The sequence below is a fragment of the Ceratocystis lukuohia genome (genome assembly GCF_044167205.1).
Source record: "Ceratocystis lukuohia strain C4212 chromosome Unknown Supercontig2_pilon, whole genome shotgun sequence".
Classification (NCBI taxonomy): domain Eukaryota; kingdom Fungi; phylum Ascomycota; class Sordariomycetes; order Microascales; family Ceratocystidaceae; genus Ceratocystis; species Ceratocystis lukuohia.
In genome coordinates, this window is record NW_027263521.1 from 1,569,420 (window position 1) to 1,587,328 (window position 17,909).

The window sequence follows — 17,909 nt, forward strand, 5'->3', positions numbered from 1 at the left end:
GAATTGGATGATTGATTTATTAGGAAACGACTAAGTATTCTTTGCCTATGTTCAGACAAAGGGAGTGCTACATTTACATAATCGCTGAACCAAGGATATGAAATCTAAATAAGAAGGTTGCAGACAGCGAAAATTATCGAAACAGCGCCAACGAAGACCTCGACAGAACGTCCACTGGCACCGGCAGTAGCAGGCTCAGTGGGCACTTCGGTGGGACTGGAAGCAGTGGTGGGCTCGCTCTTGGAGGTAGCAGCAGACGTAGACTTGGTGTGGGGAGCAGGCGAGGTTCCGGTAGCAGGAGTAGTACCGTTGCGGTGATCGCCATGACCGTGAGGACCAGCACCGGACAGATCAGGGTTGCCACCAGCAGGAACAGAACCTTCGGGCTTGGGGAGCTTACCACCGGCGGCGGGAGGAACGACACCAGGGTTACCAGCAGCGGGAGGGACAGGAGCACCGGGGTTCTGACCAGCGGGGGGGACAGGAGCACCGGGGTTCTGACCAGCGGGAGGGGCAGGAACACCAGGGTCACCACCAGCGGGGGGAGAAATGGGAGCAGGAACTCCAGGGTTGCCGGTACCAGGAGGAGCGGGAGCATTGGGTTCGCTGCCAGCCGGAGGAGCAACGCCGGGGTTTCCAGCAGGAGGTACAGGGCCGGGCATATGGTTACCACCGTGAGGGGGAGGTGCAGGATGGCTTCCACCAGTCGGAGCAGGGACGGAGGGCTCGATGGGCACGATGCAGGTTGTTGTAATAGGCACCTCACCACAGGCGGTGCACTCAACAACAGTCTTGGTAAATCCATCAGGAGGGCCATCGGTAGGACGGTGACACTTATGCTCATCCTCGCAATGCTGAGTGACGGTGTAGGTGCGAGTCTCAATGCCAGTCTCACAAACATGAGGGTACTCAGTGACATAAGTGGTGTAATAAGGAGGAGGGGTAGTGACTGGGGGGTCAACAACGGGAGGCTGGGGTTCATGGGTCGGGACCACGGGGGCACCAGTCTCACAGGGGATGGTGAGGGTGGTTGTCACGTCTTGAGGTCCGCATGCAGTGCAGACAGTAACGGTAGTGGTGAAACCGGGAGGCACAGCCGTGGGATCATGATGGCAGGCATCGGTGCAAACCTTGGTGATTGTATAAGTGACGGTCTCAACACCGGTTTCGCAAATGGATTCGTACACGGTAGTGTACTCTGTGGTCCAAGGCCCAGGAGGGGCGGAGGTAATTGTAGCGATGGGAGCAGTGGTAGTGATGGCACCAGTCTCACCGCAGTCTTCGCTCATTGTTTGAGTCACGGAAACAGTTCCCGGAGCACCGGTACCAGTGGCGGAGGCATTAGGGGGGAAAGTGGTAGCAGTGAGGGATGTGGTAGAAGTGACGAGGGGAAGAGTGACTGTGGTTGTGCAATTGTCAACGGCCTGACGAGCGGCCAACACAGCGCGGGGGTTATAAGCCATAACCGCCGCAGGCAGGGAAAGGACAGCAAGCTTGCGGAAAGACATGATGGTTAAAGAGAGTTTGGAAGGAGAGAAAATTAAAAAACAAATTATTAAAGTATATGATAAGCGAAAGAAAGAATAGAAAGGGAGGAAACTTCAACACGACAAAGAGAGAGAATTGGAAAGAAGCTGTGGTCCTGCTGGCAAGAAGGTAATTTGAAGTTTGGGCGCGGCACCCTTTGCCTTATGTATGTCGGTCGGGTCTGCGACCTGATGCTGCAAAGTTCAGCTCGAGTGCTGATATTGGCGAGTTTGAGTCAACGACCCTGGGGCCACCGTTTCCAGAGACAGGATGCAAGCTCTCGAGCAGTTTCTGCATTCTCTAGACTTTCAAACATCCACCTACACATCATGTGCTTCACGTGTCCCGGAATGTAGATGCAGGGTACTGCCAACAAGCCGGTGGAGAAGCAATTCGAGACATTGATACATAGAACTACATTCAGGGTGGCAGGAGAGGGCATTTTGGGAGAAATTGTGTAATCCTTGAGGTACTATCGAGCTAAGAAGTCAAGCCCTTGAGAAGATTTTTGCATGGTAGTGGTAAACATTGTGCGCCTTGCTTCTATTCCGGAAGCATCCGCCCTAAGCTTGGGTGACATTCTATCCCTAGATTGAAGCGGTTTGGGTTACTGTGGTTGAATCCTGTTATCCTACAGACTTTAGCCGAGAATTGGGAAAAGACATTGCTATCCCTTGAGACTGGCCTATCTGGAACGTTGCTATTGACCGCTCTTTATCTTTGCTGGCCTTAACAGACGGTCTAGTGAAGAGCATCCTCTCGTAGCAACCCGGCATATTAGGGCTGCGCTACGTGGGACGGATTCCTTGATCCCTTCAAAGTGACTGACATGTTGGCCACTTGGAGCTATATGCAAATGAAGTCTGAGGAGTGGCAGAGTTTCCCTTGGACTGCTGACCACTGGCTCGCCTGAAATTCGCGACCCTTGGCTCAATCGTGGATCAATCAAAAGTTGCACGCCAGCTGAGCTTGGTTAGGAATGGAGCACTACTTGTCATCAAGGCGCGAGACCGTACATGTTGGCATGGATGGCTGGAATGTTACTACATACCCACCGCAAGAGCGCAAGGGGACTCAATTTTCTTGCCCGCCGCTGGAAGGGGGGCAGGGACTTTCAGACCCAATACGAGCAAGCATTGGCGGGTCTTGAGGGCCGTTGAGGGTGGGGGTGGTATCATCGCAGGGAGTCTAGAACGGCTCCATGTTCTGCCCTTATTTCGCCTTGAGCAAGCTTACATCGTGAGGATCTCAGATACTGGTGACCTCCTATCCAGAAATGGCCAACATGTTGAATTCTGGGTATCTGCATGGTAGGGTTGCGCCATGGAAGCGGGTGGATATGTCCATCTAACGAACGTTGGCTGACAATAGGTGTACGAATTAGATATAAAGCCAGTCGTCGTCTCCTTTGTGGTTCATCTTTTTCCTTCTTCTCCTCACGCAGCAATTCACCAGACACGAAGGACCTTCTCTTCTGTTTGCTTTCTGTTTCCTTTTTTTCTTTTCATTTCTCACCTTCTTTTCTTTTCTTTCACCCCTTTTTTCGATTCTACTCTCACTTTTTACAACAATCTTTTAATTCTTTTCTTTTCTTTACTTCTTTACTTCTTTTCTCTTCTTTTTTTTTAATCCTCATTATAATCTTCGCCGCCATGAAAACTTCTGCTTTTGCTGGGTCTGCCGGTCTTGGCTTGGCCTATGCGGCCGCTGAGTGTCCCAACGGTCTCACCTCCGTTGTGATTCAGCCAACTGAAGTTGTTGTGCAGCAGTCTATTGTTGTGTCCACTCACGTAACTGCACCGACTGTGATCACTGTGACAGATGGTGTGACCTTGACGGTACCTGATGTGCCTACGGATCTCATTACAACTATCCCCTACACATCAGTTTATACCACGACTGGTACCACGTAAGTTCATGTTACACAAAAGAGTATACGTTACACAAACATCAAGGCTAACTAACTACGCATAGGACCATCTATCCCACTGCGTCTACATCCGGCGCGTCCAATGGTGGATCGAGCTCTACTGGCGATTCTGGTTCAACTGGCGCTACTGGAACTGGACCCACCTCGACCGGTTCTTCGGGCACTGGAGTGTCCACAGGCATCGGCGCGACTTCCACGGGCTCTGGTATCCCAACCACCACCAGCCCTCCTCTGACGACTATGTACGCTGCCTACTGTGGATGCCCCCAGGACTATCCTGCCACCCTGACAATCGAACCCACTGGCACCGCTACTGAGACTACTTTGATCTCGGTGCCGCCTGTGTTCGTGACCAACCCCTGGACCGGCCCCTACACTACATCTACAATTAACTGTGGCTGTGGTGGTGCAGAGGACATGACTCTGTATTTCCCTCCCGGTAGCACTCCTGGCCCTGGTGTTGTTGCCAGACAGGAGCAGACTGGTACTGCTTACGTGATTCCTGGTACTGGGACCGGTCTCCCCACCAATTTCCCCACTAGCGCAACAGCAGGACCTGCTTCAACTACTGGGGCCTCATCGTCCGCAACCTCCGCCTCCGGCTCGTCTACTTCGGGTGCCTCTACCTCGGGTGCTGCCACCTCCGCCACTGACGCTTCTACTTCGGGTGCCTCTACCTCGGGTGCTGCTACGTCTGCCACTGACGCCGCCACCTCTGCCACCGATGCTTCCACTTCTGGTGCCGCTTCGTCCGCCACTGACGCTGCCACCTCTGCTACTGGTGCCTCCACTTCGGGTGCCTCGACCTCTGGTGCTGCCACGTCTGCCACTGACGCCGCTACCTCCGCTACTGATGCTTCTACCTCGGGTGCCGCTACCTCCGCCACTGACGCGTCCACTTCGGGTGCCTCTACCTCGGGTGCTGCTACGTCTGCCACTGATGCCGCTACCTCTGCCACCGATGCTTCTACCTCGGGTGCTGCCACTTCGGGTGCTGCTACCTCTGCCACTGACGCTTCTACTTCGGGTGCCGCTACCTCCGCCACTGACGCGTCCACTTCGGGTGCCTCTACCTCGGGTGCCGCTACGTCTGCCACTGATGCCGCTACCTCTGCCACCGATGCTTCTACCTCGGGTGCTGCCACTTCGGGTGCTGCTACCTCTGCCACTGACGCTTCTACTTCGGGTGCCGCTACCTCCGCCACTGACGCGTCCACTTCGGGTGCCTCTACCTCGGGTCCTGCTACGTCTGCCACTGACGCTGCCACCTCCGCTACTGACGCTTCTACCTCTGGTGCTGCCACCTCCGCCACTGACGCTGCCACTTCTGCCACCGATGCTTCTACCTCTGGTGCTGCCACCTCCGCAACTGACGCTGCCACCTCTGCCACCGATGCTTCTACCTCGGGTGCTGCCACTTCGGGTGCCGCTACCTCCGCCACTGACGCGTCCACTTCGGGTGCCTCTACCTCGGGTGCTGCTACGTCTGCCACTGACGCTGCCACCTCCGCTACTGATGCTTCTACCTCGGGTGCTGCCACCTCTGCCACTGACGCTGCCACATCTGCCACCGATGCTGCCACTTCAGGTGCCTCCACCTCGGGTGCCGCTACCTCCGCCACTGACGCTGCCACCTCTGCCACTGGTGCCTCTACCTCTGGTGCTGCCACTTCAGGTGCCTCCACCTCGGGTGCCGCTACCTCCGCCACTGACGCTGCCACCTCTGCCACTGGTGCCTCTACCTCTGGTGCTGCCACTTCAGGTGCCTCCACCTCGGGTGCCGCTACCTCCGCCACTGACGCTGCCACCTCTGCCACTGGTGCCTCTACCTCTGGTGCTGCCACTTCAGGTGCCTCCACCTCGGGTGCCGCTACCTCCGCCACTGACGCTGCCACCTCTGCCACTGGTGCCTCTACCTCTGGTGCTGCCACTTCAGGTGCCTCCACCTCGGGTGCCGCTACCTCCGCCACTGACGCTGCCACCTCTGCCACTGGTGCCTCTACCTCTGGTGCTGCCACCTCCGCCACTGACGCTGCTACCTCTGCCACCGATGCTGCCACTTCGGGTGCCTCTACCTCGGGTGCTGCCACCTCTGCCACTGACGCTGCCACTTCTGCCACTGATGCCGCCCTTTCAGGTGCCTCCACCTCGGGTGCCGCTACCTCTGCCACTGACGCTGCCACCTCTGCCACTGGTGCTTCTACCTCTGGTGCTGCCACCTCCGCCACTGACGCTGCCACTTCTGCCACCGATGCTGCCACCTCGGGTGCGTCCACTTCGGGTGCTGCTACCTCTGACGCCGCTACCTCCGCTATTGATGCTTCTACCTCGGGTGCTGCCACCTCCGCCACTGACGCTGCCACCTCTGCCACTGACGCTGCCACCTCTGCCACTGGTGCTTCTACCTCTGGTGCTGCCACCTCCGCCACTGACGCTGCCACTTCTGCCACCGATGCTGCCACTTCGGGTGCGTCCACTTCGGGTGCTGCTACCTCTGACGCCGCTACCTCCGCTACTGATGCTTCTACCTCGGGTGCTGCCACCTCCGCCACTGACGCTGCCACCTCTGCCACCTCTGCCACCGATGCTGCCACTTCGGGTGCCTCTACCTCAGGTGCTGCTACGTCTGCCACTGACGCCGCTACCTCCGCTACTGATGCTTCCACCTCGGGTGCCGCTACCTCCGCCACTGACGCTGCCACCTCTGCCACCGACGCTTCCACATCGGCCGCATCCACAAGCGGTGCCACCTCTGCCACTGACGCTTCCACTTCAGCTGCTGCCACCTCTGCCACTGACGCTTCCACTTCAGCTGCTGCCACCTCTGCCACTGACGCATCCACTACTGCCGCCTCTTCCTCGGCTGCCGCTACAAGTGCTACTGATGCTTCTACTTCCACTGGTGCCACAAGCTCTGCCTCCACCACCGCTGCTTCCACTTCAGAGTCTTCCACCACCCTCGTTACATCCACTGTCTCTACGACTAGTTCCACTACCTCTTCTGCTCCTACCTCGACTCCCTCTGGTGAAATCTGTGGCGAGATGCCCACCGCTTGCTCCGTTCTCCAGGGTACCTCCGACCTCTCCTACACCCTGCTTGTAGGTGCTTGCAAGGGCACATTCGGCCTGGGTGAATACTCCTCAACTACATTCGCTTCTTGCTTCACTGGTACTGACGGTGACGCTACCTACCAATGCATTGCCGACGGCCTCACTGATTTCTGCACTGGCGTCGTCCCTGATGAATGCGAGAGCCTCGCATCGCTCAGCATTCTGGCCACCGCCGCCAAAGCTACCTGCATCAACGCCCTGGGTCCTTACCAGAATGTTCCTTCAGTCGCCTCCTGCCTGGCCCTCCTCAACATTGATGGTGCAACCATCGTCAGCTGCTTGGAGGATGCTTTCACTGGCGCTTAAATAGGAGAAAACCTCTAGAAACCAGCTCAAGGTTACCACTAAAGGTCTTCGCTTGAGATAGCATAGTTAATTATGGAAATAATATGAATTTACTCACGAACATCAAGTCCCGCGTTTCATTTTGAATGCTGTAGTCACCTCGTTCTCCGTGCTCTAAACCTGCTCTCTAGGTCTCTTCCGCGTAATACATCGAATCACACAACGTGTAACTTAACATGGCTTGTCGCCAACGTAGACGCGCAGAGTCGCACAGAGTTTGGAACACATTTTTCACAAACACCATCTGATTAGAAAGCCTGACTCAATGGGTGAACGCTATCAGCACTTATCGCCCACCAACCTCAGTTATACTCTAGACGCTAACTTATAAAATTAGTCCTCGCTTTTACTGAAGTATCATGCCAACGAATGGTGCTTTCAGTCATCTTTCCTCCATGCCTGTCACGTAGTGCCCATTGAAGCCCCACTTAATACGCCACATGTATATTCCGAACGCCACACATACCCCTCCACTTTTCTCCAAGCCCCAATAAATATTCAGAACAAACTTTGTGCACCTGTGCAAATAGATAACCGCTTCAGTAACCGGCTTGTTTAGTTGTTTACTTCCTACGAAACTTGGGCATTGCAAGCACTCCAGAATTCCATACAACTCTTCGCTTCACCTCAGCATTACTATATATCAAGTTTTTTTCCTACGTCCGCAATCATCTGTGTTTACTACACTACAACAGCGGCAATATCACCACCAACATGGCTCACAACAGTAAACCTGCGCTGGAGGGCACACCGCATACCAGTCACCCCATTGGCTTCACTACCCTTGCGAGCTTCCGCAGTAGACCCTCTTCGTCCATGTCAATGCGGAGCACAACATCCTCCGCCCTATCCCAGCGGCCAGCCATTGCGTCGTTGACCGTTCGAAACACTCCGTCCCGACCGGCTTCGCAACTGAGCTTTTCGAAAACTCCTTCTCACTTGTCGAAAAGAGTCAACCCGGTTTCTGACATCTCGGCTGTTACTTCTCAGTCGCCTGCGGTGAGTAGACTTTTAATAAATGCGCAAGCGGAATCCAATTGTTGGGGGCCCGCCTAGTCATTCATCGGCCGATGCACTAATACTACAGCATCCATAGGACACCGTTGCAATCAACTCCCATCGTATCGAGCCTGTGCCTGAAGTTTATGGCCACGAAGCTTCCGCGCCTAGTGTGGACGAAAATCGACAGGACCCCGAGATATTTCCTCGGGTGACTTCACAGCGCGAAGAACGCATCAATCGCCATGCCTCCAACGAGATATCCGACAGTGAATCAGAAGACGAAGATCTCCCTGACCCGCGCATGTTCATTGACATTCCTGGGCTCCGGCTACCAGCGGTAGAAGATCTTAAACGCCGCCATGCCGAGCGGAATGAAAGAAGACAGGCTAAAGCCGCAGAGAAGGCCAGAATTGCAACCACTAGGCCTGTCTCTGATGCAGGATCGACTGTGAACCAGGACGTGTCTCCCACCCCCAGCCCCCAAGCACTGACTCCCCAGACAAGTGCATCGGCAGCAACTGAGCAGGTTGTGAATGAGGAGGCACCGCCTGTCCAACCTACAGCCATTCACAATGACTCAGAAGAAACGGAAAATGCTGCCAAGGCAAATGGAAAACCCGCGGAAGCTCAGAATGGCGAGGTTGAAATCAGCAGCAACACCTCTGCCAAGCTGATCCAAAAGACAAATCACATCACTTGTAACGCGCCCAAAATCCCATCTCCAGTTTCAGAAATAGACGACAAGACCTGCGAAATGGACTGGGAAATTGTCTTGGTAACTACATCTTCATTCAAGGCAATTCGACCTCGTGTATCCCAATCTGAGCCTGGATTCGTCCAAGTTTTAGATAGAATTCGTGGTATTCTAGAGGGCGACGAGCCGTTTCTTCCAGCCCACAAACGTCACGATCTCGAAACGCTTGATGATTTCCAGTTCCAGCCCGAAAGCGCATATGGGTCCCGCGTTGGACGCAAGAACTACAGTGACATGAGTGTACCCTCGCTCACCGCTGAGATGGAGAGGGTCATTGACATTGTTAAACAAACAAACAAGTCGCAGCTTGATGTGTTTCCCTGCTACGAGCTGCACCGCAGCGTTCTTCACTTAGCGTTCGGAGAAGATACAGCGATGCAGGATCTAGATAATGCGCAAATATGTTACCAGTTCCTCGTCGATGATACCGACGTGGTAGTTGAACAGTCGGGACCAGTCAGTCGAGCACAGCTGGTTAAGAGACAGAGCGATCAAGATTTCCTACGCGGCTATGGTATTGGACTAAATATCAAGGATGAAGACGAGCTTCGTTCGGGAATTAAGCAATTCATGAAGAAGTGCATTGTGCCCTCCATCACGCCGTCCATGTACAGGCGCATGCGCATGACGCCAATGGGGATTTTCATGGGCAGTGCATCGCTGCAAGATCCAGTGCAGCACATGCGGTCGCGGCTGTTTGTATGGGCGGCTAGTTGGTTCAAGCGCTTTGACTTACTGAGGACTAAGACTGAGGTGCCACCGCTGCCTGTACTGCCCTTGATCTCTGCCGAGGGAGATATTTGGAGGTTGTTCTTTGCATGCCGTGATGATTTCGAGCAGGTGGTTATTGTGGGTCCAGTGGTCATTGGATCGACAGCCATGGTGCAAGAGACGTATCGTCTGGTAGCAGTACTCCAGGTACTGGGTGAATGGCTACACCGGGAGTTCCGGGCGTGGATAGAGAATTTGGTGTCATGTCCGTCGAAGTAGAGCAAGTGGACGACAGAGGGCAGGATAGGGAGGGGGGTTATTGAGATTGAAGGAAGGGAAAGGGGTGAATGTTAGTTGGAGAGAGAGAGAAGAGAAGAGATAAGAAAAAGGAGAATTGGAGAAGGCTGTATAGGTTAGGCTGGCGCGCGGTATTGATAGGCAATGAAATGGCATGGTATAGTACGACTCGGGCTACGGGGATGTAACAGCCAAGCTAAAGGAGCTTGCCCAGCCAATATGATATGCTTGACACTTGACACGGGTTCTAGTATGATGTGTTGTAGATGTGTGCTTTGTGATGCGATACCGCGTTATCTGCATAATGGCTTGCCAAGTTGGACTGGACAGGTTTGAGGGCTTTCTGGGGGGTGGTTGTTGGGTATTTATTTATTTCACCCAGCGACACATTATACAGACGACAAAAAATATCGGGCACCAACACTCGCGACTACACATCAACTCTCAATTGTCAGTGGGTTTTTCTTCCGAACGGAATCTACCCAGTTCATCCATCCCATCTATGATGATCCTTTGTGTTCTTTAGCGGACAAGCTGGCAGCGGGGCAGGATTCTTGCCGAACGGGGGGAATCCAGGAGCCCAAAGATAAAAAGTCGATAAATCTAAAAATAAAGACAGCAGGATTCTGCTTGTACATCCACAGTCAACTACACATCAGTAGAGAAAAGAAGAAAAAGATTTGGTCTCTTCAAAAAGAAAATACTTTTCTTTTTCCCTCCTAGCCCTCTCCATTGTCTTTTGTCTCTCTACGTTTTTATCGCGCTGCAGTCATGTGATCAGACTGAGCCTCACCTGAGAGGAGAGAAGGAGAGAAAAAAAAGAAGAAAAAAAGAAGACGAAGGCCATCTTACCCCAAACCCAACTTTTCTCCAACCTTGCTCCTACCCCAACTCGCGCTAATCTGCCCACAGCCAAAAAGTCGCACTAAGGCCGGTTAAACATCGAGGAAAGAGACAAAAAGAGGGAAGAGGGGAAACAACAAGAGAAAAGGGAAAGAGAAGAGAGGAAGTAGATGCAGAGAAATATATGGAAGCCCGACTAGAAAGAAGAGGAGACGAAAAAGGAGGAGGAAAAGGGAGACACATGCCCTGATACTCTGATTCTGATACTCGGGCGCTCTTGGGTGAGTAATTACTAGTCTGAGTCCCCGGGGTTTTGCGCGCACTTGCAAATGGACACCATATATCAAGAATACAAAAAGAGGCTAGGTTAGTCCTATCCGTCCAATTTCGTCCGAAGCTAAACCTCCACCAGACATGTACTTGCTCGTGCAAATTCCTCCAGAGCTAGTCCCTCTTTTCCCCAGATAGACTTGGCCTAGAATAGCAACTGCCCCCAGACCTTTCCCGGTCTTTCCCTTTCTCTTTTTTGCACCCCATGTCGATTTCCCCCCTCCCGCCCGCCTGACCCTTCATTCTCTCCTCCTTCATACACCACACAGACAACACGCCACACTACGGCTACGCTACAGCTATGCTACCATTCTTTTTTATTCCCTACTATGTCCTCCAACTTACTCCAATCCTAGGAGGCTATGACAGGCTAAAATGGTCTCAGTTCTACGAGTAAAATCGCCCTTGTAGCAAGAAAATTATCATGCTACGTAACTGGGAGCAGTAGCGTGGCCTGCTCTCAGCTGCAGCAATGAGTGCTCAGAAGCTTGGAGTCTGTAATTCCAGTGACTGTTATTGTCTGCGTAAGATTTGATTGATACTCATCTTTCTCTTCTCTCTTGGTCCGTAAGGGTTTTACTTGTCTAATGGCGTAGGACTCTAACGGTATATTGTAAGCACATGAACGCCGATATCTGTTCGCATTGGCCCTCGTATTTTCTCTATTTCTCTCTTCCCACTTCTCCAATTGTCCTTTTTCTTACCCGTCTCTTTGTTGTGCGGCGGCTGGTCTTTGTGTCTTCCTGTCTCCTCTCTTGACTGCCGCCGTATCCTCGTTTCGTCTCTTCCCTTTCTCCTTATCTCCGCATCTATTTGTTTCTAGCTTGGGCTTTTGAAGCTCTGCTTCCAATCTGCAATGTTCTGTGCGGTGGTGAGACATCAGGACCAGTGCCAAAGCCTCTCTCCTCTTTGTATTTTTTTCACTCCCCCCCTTTCCCTTCGTCCCGCCATCTATAGCCACCACGCTTTAAGAAATGGGAAACTATCTGCTGGCTAAACCATTATAATCCATGGTCTTTATTGCCTCATCGGCTTGATAGTCGTTCAAGCTTACCCCAACAAAATACTTTTCCTGTCTGTTACCAGCCTGTTAGACGAACCCGGCTTACTTTAGCCGGACTAGTCGGTGAAAGTTGGCTCGCTGTCCGTGTCAAGACAGCCCAAAGTGACGAAGAACGCCCAAGCCCCTTTCCCCTCCCACCCCCATACCTGCTTTGAGGGGTGCCGAGGTCATGAGCTTACAACAAGAAGAGTTTTCAGAGAGGTAACGTTTAGCTAAGGCGTGGCGGTCTAGCGCCGCAAAAGTTCATACGACTCAAAGTAGCTACTCTAAGCCCACTTGTAAGCCCACTTCTAGCACTCGAGCTACAATGTCATGTCGACGAGGTAGATAAGCAGGGGAACTAAGCTTGTATCTGAAATCCGACTCTTTGAAACTCTTTGAAAGGGGCCAGTGTATAAATACAAGATGGATGTCTGAGTTTATAGTTGGGTTTAGTTTCTCGAGTCTTCTTCTTCCTTACCCCCTCCAGTTCCTCAGCACGTTGTTCTTGAAGAATACACTGTCAAAAGGCTGGCTTCTATTAGCCTAACACATCCTGTCAGCTTTCTCCTGTCAGCTACTGTTTTTGGTTTGGCATGTGTATATTTCCTTGTCCTTAGTGGCCATAGTAGTAAGTCATACTCTCTTCTATGCTAAATCTTGCATGGTTTTGTCCATTTTCACGCCTTGTCATCGCCCCCTACTTCTCTTAAATTCATGCTTATATGCATTTTCAGCTTGTCCCTTCCCTCTGACCATTCACTCTTCTCTTGCCTGACTTCCTAGTTCTCGAGATGCTTGTGTATTCACTGTTGCTAACATAACATCTTATCAGATCCTTGTCATTCCTAGTTATTTTCCCGTCTCGTCGCCTCGCCTCCCCTCTTCCCCTTCTCGCCCATTATGGCTCCTCCTCCCACCAGTCCCAAATCCATACCAGCTGCCCATGACGAAAAGCTGTCCCCAACGGACAGTCAAGATACCCATATCCAGCACAAGCCCAGCAACACCGACCCTATATATAACGAGCCCAATCCAGCCGGAAATGCGATATGGCCCCGTATTCGTCAAAGATACCAGGATTGCTTTGCTGAGTTTCTCGGTACCTTTGTTATTGTTCTCTTTGGTGACAGTGTTGTAGCTCAGTCTGTACTCAGTGGCAGCGCTGCCGGGGGTACATCAGCATCAATTTTGGCTGGGCTTTAGCTGTGGCATTTGGTATTTTCGCCAGTGGAAAGTCCGGGGCTCATCTCAACCCCGCCGTAACTGTAGCTCTGGCCGTGTTCCGGGGGTTTTCATGGCGTAAAGTGCCCGGGTATATCGCCTCCCAAATGTTGGGTGGGTTTTTGGGTGCCTTGATTATGTACGCAAACTATGTCTCAGCCATTGACAACTTTGAGGGCCGTGGTGTGCGCACTGTTGGCGGTGAGACCTCAACGGCTGGCCTGTTCTGCACATATCCACAACCGTTCCTCAACAAGGCCGGTCAGATGTTCTCCGAGGCCCTGGGGTCCGCCGTGCTGATGGCTGGTATTCTTGCTGTCACTGATCGTGGCAACATTGGCGGTGTTGTCGCACTGCCCATAGCTGTTGGTCTTCTTGTGTTCGCCATCGGCCTTTGCTTCGGTTGGGAAACCGGGTATGCTATCAATATGGCCCGTGATTTTATGCCCCGCCTAGCCTCCTACATGCTGGGTTATGGCAGCGCCGTGTGGTCAGCCGGCAACTACTACTTTTGGGTGCCCATAGTATCACCTTTCCTCGGCACGCTTCTCGGTGCCTTCGTCTATGATTTACTAATCTTCGATGGCGAGTCGCCTGTCAACACGCCATACATGGGGATGGCAGGACTCTTTTCACGGGAGCCAAAGAAGGCCAAGGCTGATATTGAAGCTGCGCCAACTCAATTTTCCAGCCCCGCCCCCGGGAAGATTTCGCCTCCCGTGCTGCCCAACAAAGTGCCTAGCTCTGCGGGCTCTAGCAAAGACGAGGGCACACTAGGGCATCTAAGTGACCAGCCAAGCCCAGACATGGAGGTTCAGACGCCTGAGACCATGTGGTCTGGGGCGACCTTTAGCGCCCACCCGCCACATGCTCATCTACGATGATTTCCAAGTCAGACTGGCGGTATCTATGGTGTGCAGTGGTTTGCTAGATGGGTGTCTTGGAGATGAGACGTGTTGCATCAGGAGAATGCCTGGGTTGGCAGGAAATGCTCTCATGTTAGTTTTAATATCCTTGTTGTTGGCGATGAAAGCCTTGACGTTTGATAATGGAGATTCAAAACAGAAAATAAATAGACCTGTGTTCTAGAATAACTGGCATCTTGTGGCTACGCCTACCTACATATGTTCTTGGTTACAAGTTGCAGATTTGTAAAATGCGGAAGAAGCGGGGAGAAAAATCAGCTGACATTTCCGCTGGTGACAAATACAGACAGACCAACACGCCAACTTCTCTTGGGCCACGCAGGAGCAGCAATAACACTTGTAAAGGAAACACAAAAAGAAAACAGAGAACAGAGAGCAAGAAGGCGTGAAGTCGTATAGTGATCTTCTTGATTCCCCATATTATTTGCATGGATATGCGGCGTGTAACATGAAATGTGAGGAGTTGTTCGAGTCAGTTCCAGGTGATTAATTACACAAGCCAGAAAATAAGGATCACGAAGAAATATGGAGACTAGGAGGGGGGGGGCCTTGGTAGAAGCTGCTATTAAAAAACGATCTCGGGGGACGTAAAAAATTGAAGGAGATGTGCTGATGCTCACTACCAGGGTCGAACTGGCGACCTTCGCATTACTTGATATTCCAGGTGGAATATTAGTACGACGCTCTAACCAACTGAGCTAAGCGAGCTAAGCTAGATGCTTCGGCGGAATAGTGGGCTAGAACTAGGCTCTATAAAGCCATGAGTTTAGGCGGGCTTGAAGGCCAAAAACCAAGGCCAGCGTCACTATAAGACGACATTTTCATCTAGAATAACCGATTCTTTTTTATCTCGGTGATCATATGGGCTTATGAATCCAAGCACCGAGTCCCCAAGTTTCACGCAAAGCCTAAACAATATAAAAGAGAAAAATATGCAAAGTTCTTGTTGGAGTTGCCAAAAAAATTTTATAAGCAGGAAGAAAAGAAAAGAAAAAAACAGGTATTCCGGTGGCACCGAAGCAAAGAAACACAAGACGAAAAACAAGAATATCCCAAGCAAAAGTGTTGAAACACGACAGCAAACAAATACAAATGAAAATGAAAATGGGGGAAACGGCACGTCATGGGGATGCAGTCAAAAGAAATAAGCGTCATGTCATGGCGAAGGGAAGAAGAATGAGAAGCTCTCCGGGGAAAGGAATAAAAGTCGTAAGGTGAAATGAGGACTTGGATCAACCAGAGCAACAGAAGGAAACAGACAAAGGAAATTGTAGAAATAGGGAAGGAAATCGAAATCGTAAAAGTTCATCAATGTTGTAGGGAGAAAGAGGTGGACTGTGTCAAGGTCGTCGTCATGTATGCGACGCTCAGATCATGCCCAGACTTTGACCCGGGGGATAAGACTTGAAACGCACGCTCAAGCAACCCAACCACGCAGACAGGAGAGCACCAAACAGCAGGGCGCAAATGCGGGCATTTTTTATAAGAGAGAAAAAAAATCCATAGCGGACAGAAGGAGGGGGGAGGGAAAGGGACGCAAGGCTTGGCAAATCACCAAGCCGACGACGGCGGGGTAGTGGGCTTCTTGGTAGAAGGAGAGGACGAGGCCACGCTTGGCACAAAAGAGCCACCGAAGGCTGGCATTTGCATGGACGCGCTGCGCTTGCTGCCATTGCGCTGCTGCTGATGATCGCTGCTGGCAAAAGAGCCGTTTTGGCTAGACAGCGAGGCAGGAGAAATGGGAGCAGACTCGAAGCGATGATGGGACGGGCGGGTGTTGGGATGCGCGTCAAATACGTCGGCATTGTGGCGATGATTGGCGCTGCTGTTAGGCATGAAGCCGCCTCCCATGTTCATGTCAGAAGCGCCTGTGGGGTTGGTGCTGCTGCCGGCATGACTGTTTGTCGACGAGCCCGTCATATTGGGTGTCTGGTAGATGTATTCGCCGTCAACGTAGACAGCATTGGTCTGGAAGGTGGAACGGCGATGGCGGTGACGGGTGTAGCGCTTTTCAAGGCGCATAAGCTCGAGCTTGGCCTGGATTCGGTCGATGATGCCCATATTGAAAGTGAGGCAGATGAGATGAGGGGAAGACGGATGTGTGTGTGTGTGTGTGTGTGTGTGTGTGTATGCGCTGTATGTATCTAGACAACGCGAACGTGCAGCAGTACGGAGATGAAAACACCAGGCCAGCGCAAGACTCGAGAAAGGGACTTTGGCGGTGATGCAAGTGTGTAACCAAGGAAGAAGAAAGATAAAAAAGGAACAACCAAGAGTAAAAAGGAAAGAAAGAAAAACCTATGTAGCAAGGAAGAAACAAAAAAAAAAAAAGGGAAGATGAGAGGAAACGTGGGGGAGGGTGTGCTCTGTTAATATAGTGGTTACGTGGTTGGCGGCTGGCGATTGGTGCTATATCTATACAGGGAAACAGGAAGAAAGAGAAACGAAGGACGAGTGTTTAAGACATGTACTTGCAGAGAGATGAGAGAGAGGCAGGTCAACGATCCTTCATCCATGAACAAAGCCCAAGATAAAATAGCAGGAATAAACCTAGCCAACAAGACACACGTTCGGGGCATGCTTGCAAGGAAGCGTCCAAGCCCAGTCCAAACCTAGTAAACCGGAGCTAAGCTTTCTAGACTGGGGCCAAAGCCCCCTTCAAGCACCTTCAAGCACACGGGGGTCGAGCATCATATCACAGGGCAGGACAGCTTAGGAACTGGCGAGTAGACGCTGACGGCATTCATTCGGGCTGAGGCTTTGGACGATGCTGCCTTAGCATTTCCGACCCCATCGCATCCGCTCCCTTAGCTCTTTATTGTCACGGACAGCTAGAGAATTTCGCGATCAATGCGCTACAAGAAATGCTACCAAAACACCAAAACATACATCTCGCCTGGACAAGCGAAAGTGAACCTTGATATGTAGAAAAATAACGACAGATAATAGATGGTGCAGAAAGGGCCCACTGACTAAAACAATACGCGCCGTTCCATGCAAAGCGGAGCAGGAGAACAAATGCTACCACTACTTCGTTAGCGTTGCAGGCACTTTTATTTTTTAATTTTTTTTTCCCTCGTTCTCTGTGGCCAGAAGCATTCGCCAGAGAGAAGGACGAGGCAGGCCCATGAAAGAGCAGAAACGTTTGCTGCAAGGGATGTAAGGGGCGGGGGGGCGGAGAAGGATGGGCAGCAGGTGGATGGGCAGCAGATTAGCAGGCTTATTTTGTTTTCCTTATTTGATTCTGCTAGCACCGGTAGTAACAGAGCAGAGACAAGATAGATAGATAGACAGACACACACGCATAATAACAAAGGATTTGACACAGGAACTCAGGATTTGCTATGCGATATCGCCAAGGGGGATGCTCCAGGGTATAGGCCGCCCCCTCAAGGTGGCTGAGATGTCCTACATACACCACGGCGCTTCGGCAGCGCAAACAGAGCATGTCTTCCAGGGTTCCAGGGTCCCAGGGCCGTCACCCAGGGATTGCTAGGGCCATGTTCCCCCGTGGCTTTAGGGCTTCAGGGCCTATAAAGCCGCTGTATCACCTTCTCCCCAGCCCCCCAACAATACAAATAGCACAGGGATACACAGACAGCATAGCCTATAGCCAGCCTATCCACCACAAAATACGACATGAGGCTAGGAGACCAGGAAGGGACTTCCGTAACTCAAATATCTTCCTCAAATATCAGAAAACCGGCAAAGCAGATGGGCGGGAAGACTTGCAGCATGAACCACCGGAAAAAAAAATACATCTATCAAAAAAGGGGCAGCGGAAAATCAGGTACTATATGTTGCAGGCACAGCAGTCAGCCAAGCCAGTCAGCCAATCAACGGCCAGCGCCTCTTCGCTGTCTTGTC

The 17,909-nt window shown here is 51.9% G+C and overlaps 5 protein-coding genes across 5 annotated transcripts; 3 read left to right on the forward strand and 2 right to left on the reverse strand.

The window, feature by feature from the left end:
- Positions 1–104: 104 nt before the first annotated feature.
- Positions 105–1,508, reverse strand: HOO65_020388 (uncharacterized protein; the record flags this gene model as incomplete). The annotated part of the gene is made up of 1 exon (XM_071000050.1): positions 105–1,508. One exon carries the CDS (start codon positions 1,506–1,508, stop codon positions 105–107), a length of 1,404 nt encoding a protein of 467 aa, XP_070861026.1.
- A 1,671-nt stretch (positions 1,509–3,179) lies between these two features.
- Positions 3,180–6,874, forward strand: HOO65_020389 (uncharacterized protein; the record flags this gene model as incomplete). Its single annotated transcript, XM_071006330.1, has 2 exons — positions 3,180–3,436; positions 3,502–6,874. The coding sequence occupies 2 exons, from the start codon at positions 3,180–3,182 to the stop codon at positions 6,872–6,874; spliced, it is 3,630 nt and encodes a 1,209-aa protein (XP_070861027.1).
- A 753-nt stretch (positions 6,875–7,627) lies between these two features.
- Positions 7,628–9,659, forward strand: HOO65_020390 (uncharacterized protein; the record flags this gene model as incomplete). Its single annotated transcript, XM_071006577.1, has 2 exons — positions 7,628–7,912; positions 8,010–9,659. The coding sequence occupies 2 exons, from the start codon at positions 7,628–7,630 to the stop codon at positions 9,657–9,659; spliced, it is 1,935 nt and encodes a 644-aa protein (XP_070861028.1).
- A 3,136-nt stretch (positions 9,660–12,795) lies between these two features.
- On the forward strand, positions 12,796–14,000 carry HOO65_020391 (Glycerol uptake/efflux facilitator protein; the record flags this gene model as incomplete). The annotated part of the gene is made up of 2 exons (XM_071006850.1): positions 12,796–13,066; positions 13,276–14,000. The coding sequence occupies 2 exons, from the start codon at positions 12,796–12,798 to the stop codon at positions 13,998–14,000; spliced, it is 996 nt and encodes a 331-aa protein (XP_070861029.1).
- A 1,593-nt stretch (positions 14,001–15,593) lies between these two features.
- Positions 15,594–16,103, reverse strand: HOO65_020392 (uncharacterized protein; the record flags this gene model as incomplete). The annotated part of the gene is made up of 1 exon (XM_071000051.1): positions 15,594–16,103. The coding sequence occupies one exon, from the start codon at positions 16,101–16,103 to the stop codon at positions 15,594–15,596; it is 510 nt and encodes a 169-aa protein (XP_070861030.1).
- Between the last annotated feature and the right edge of the window lie 1,806 nt (positions 16,104–17,909).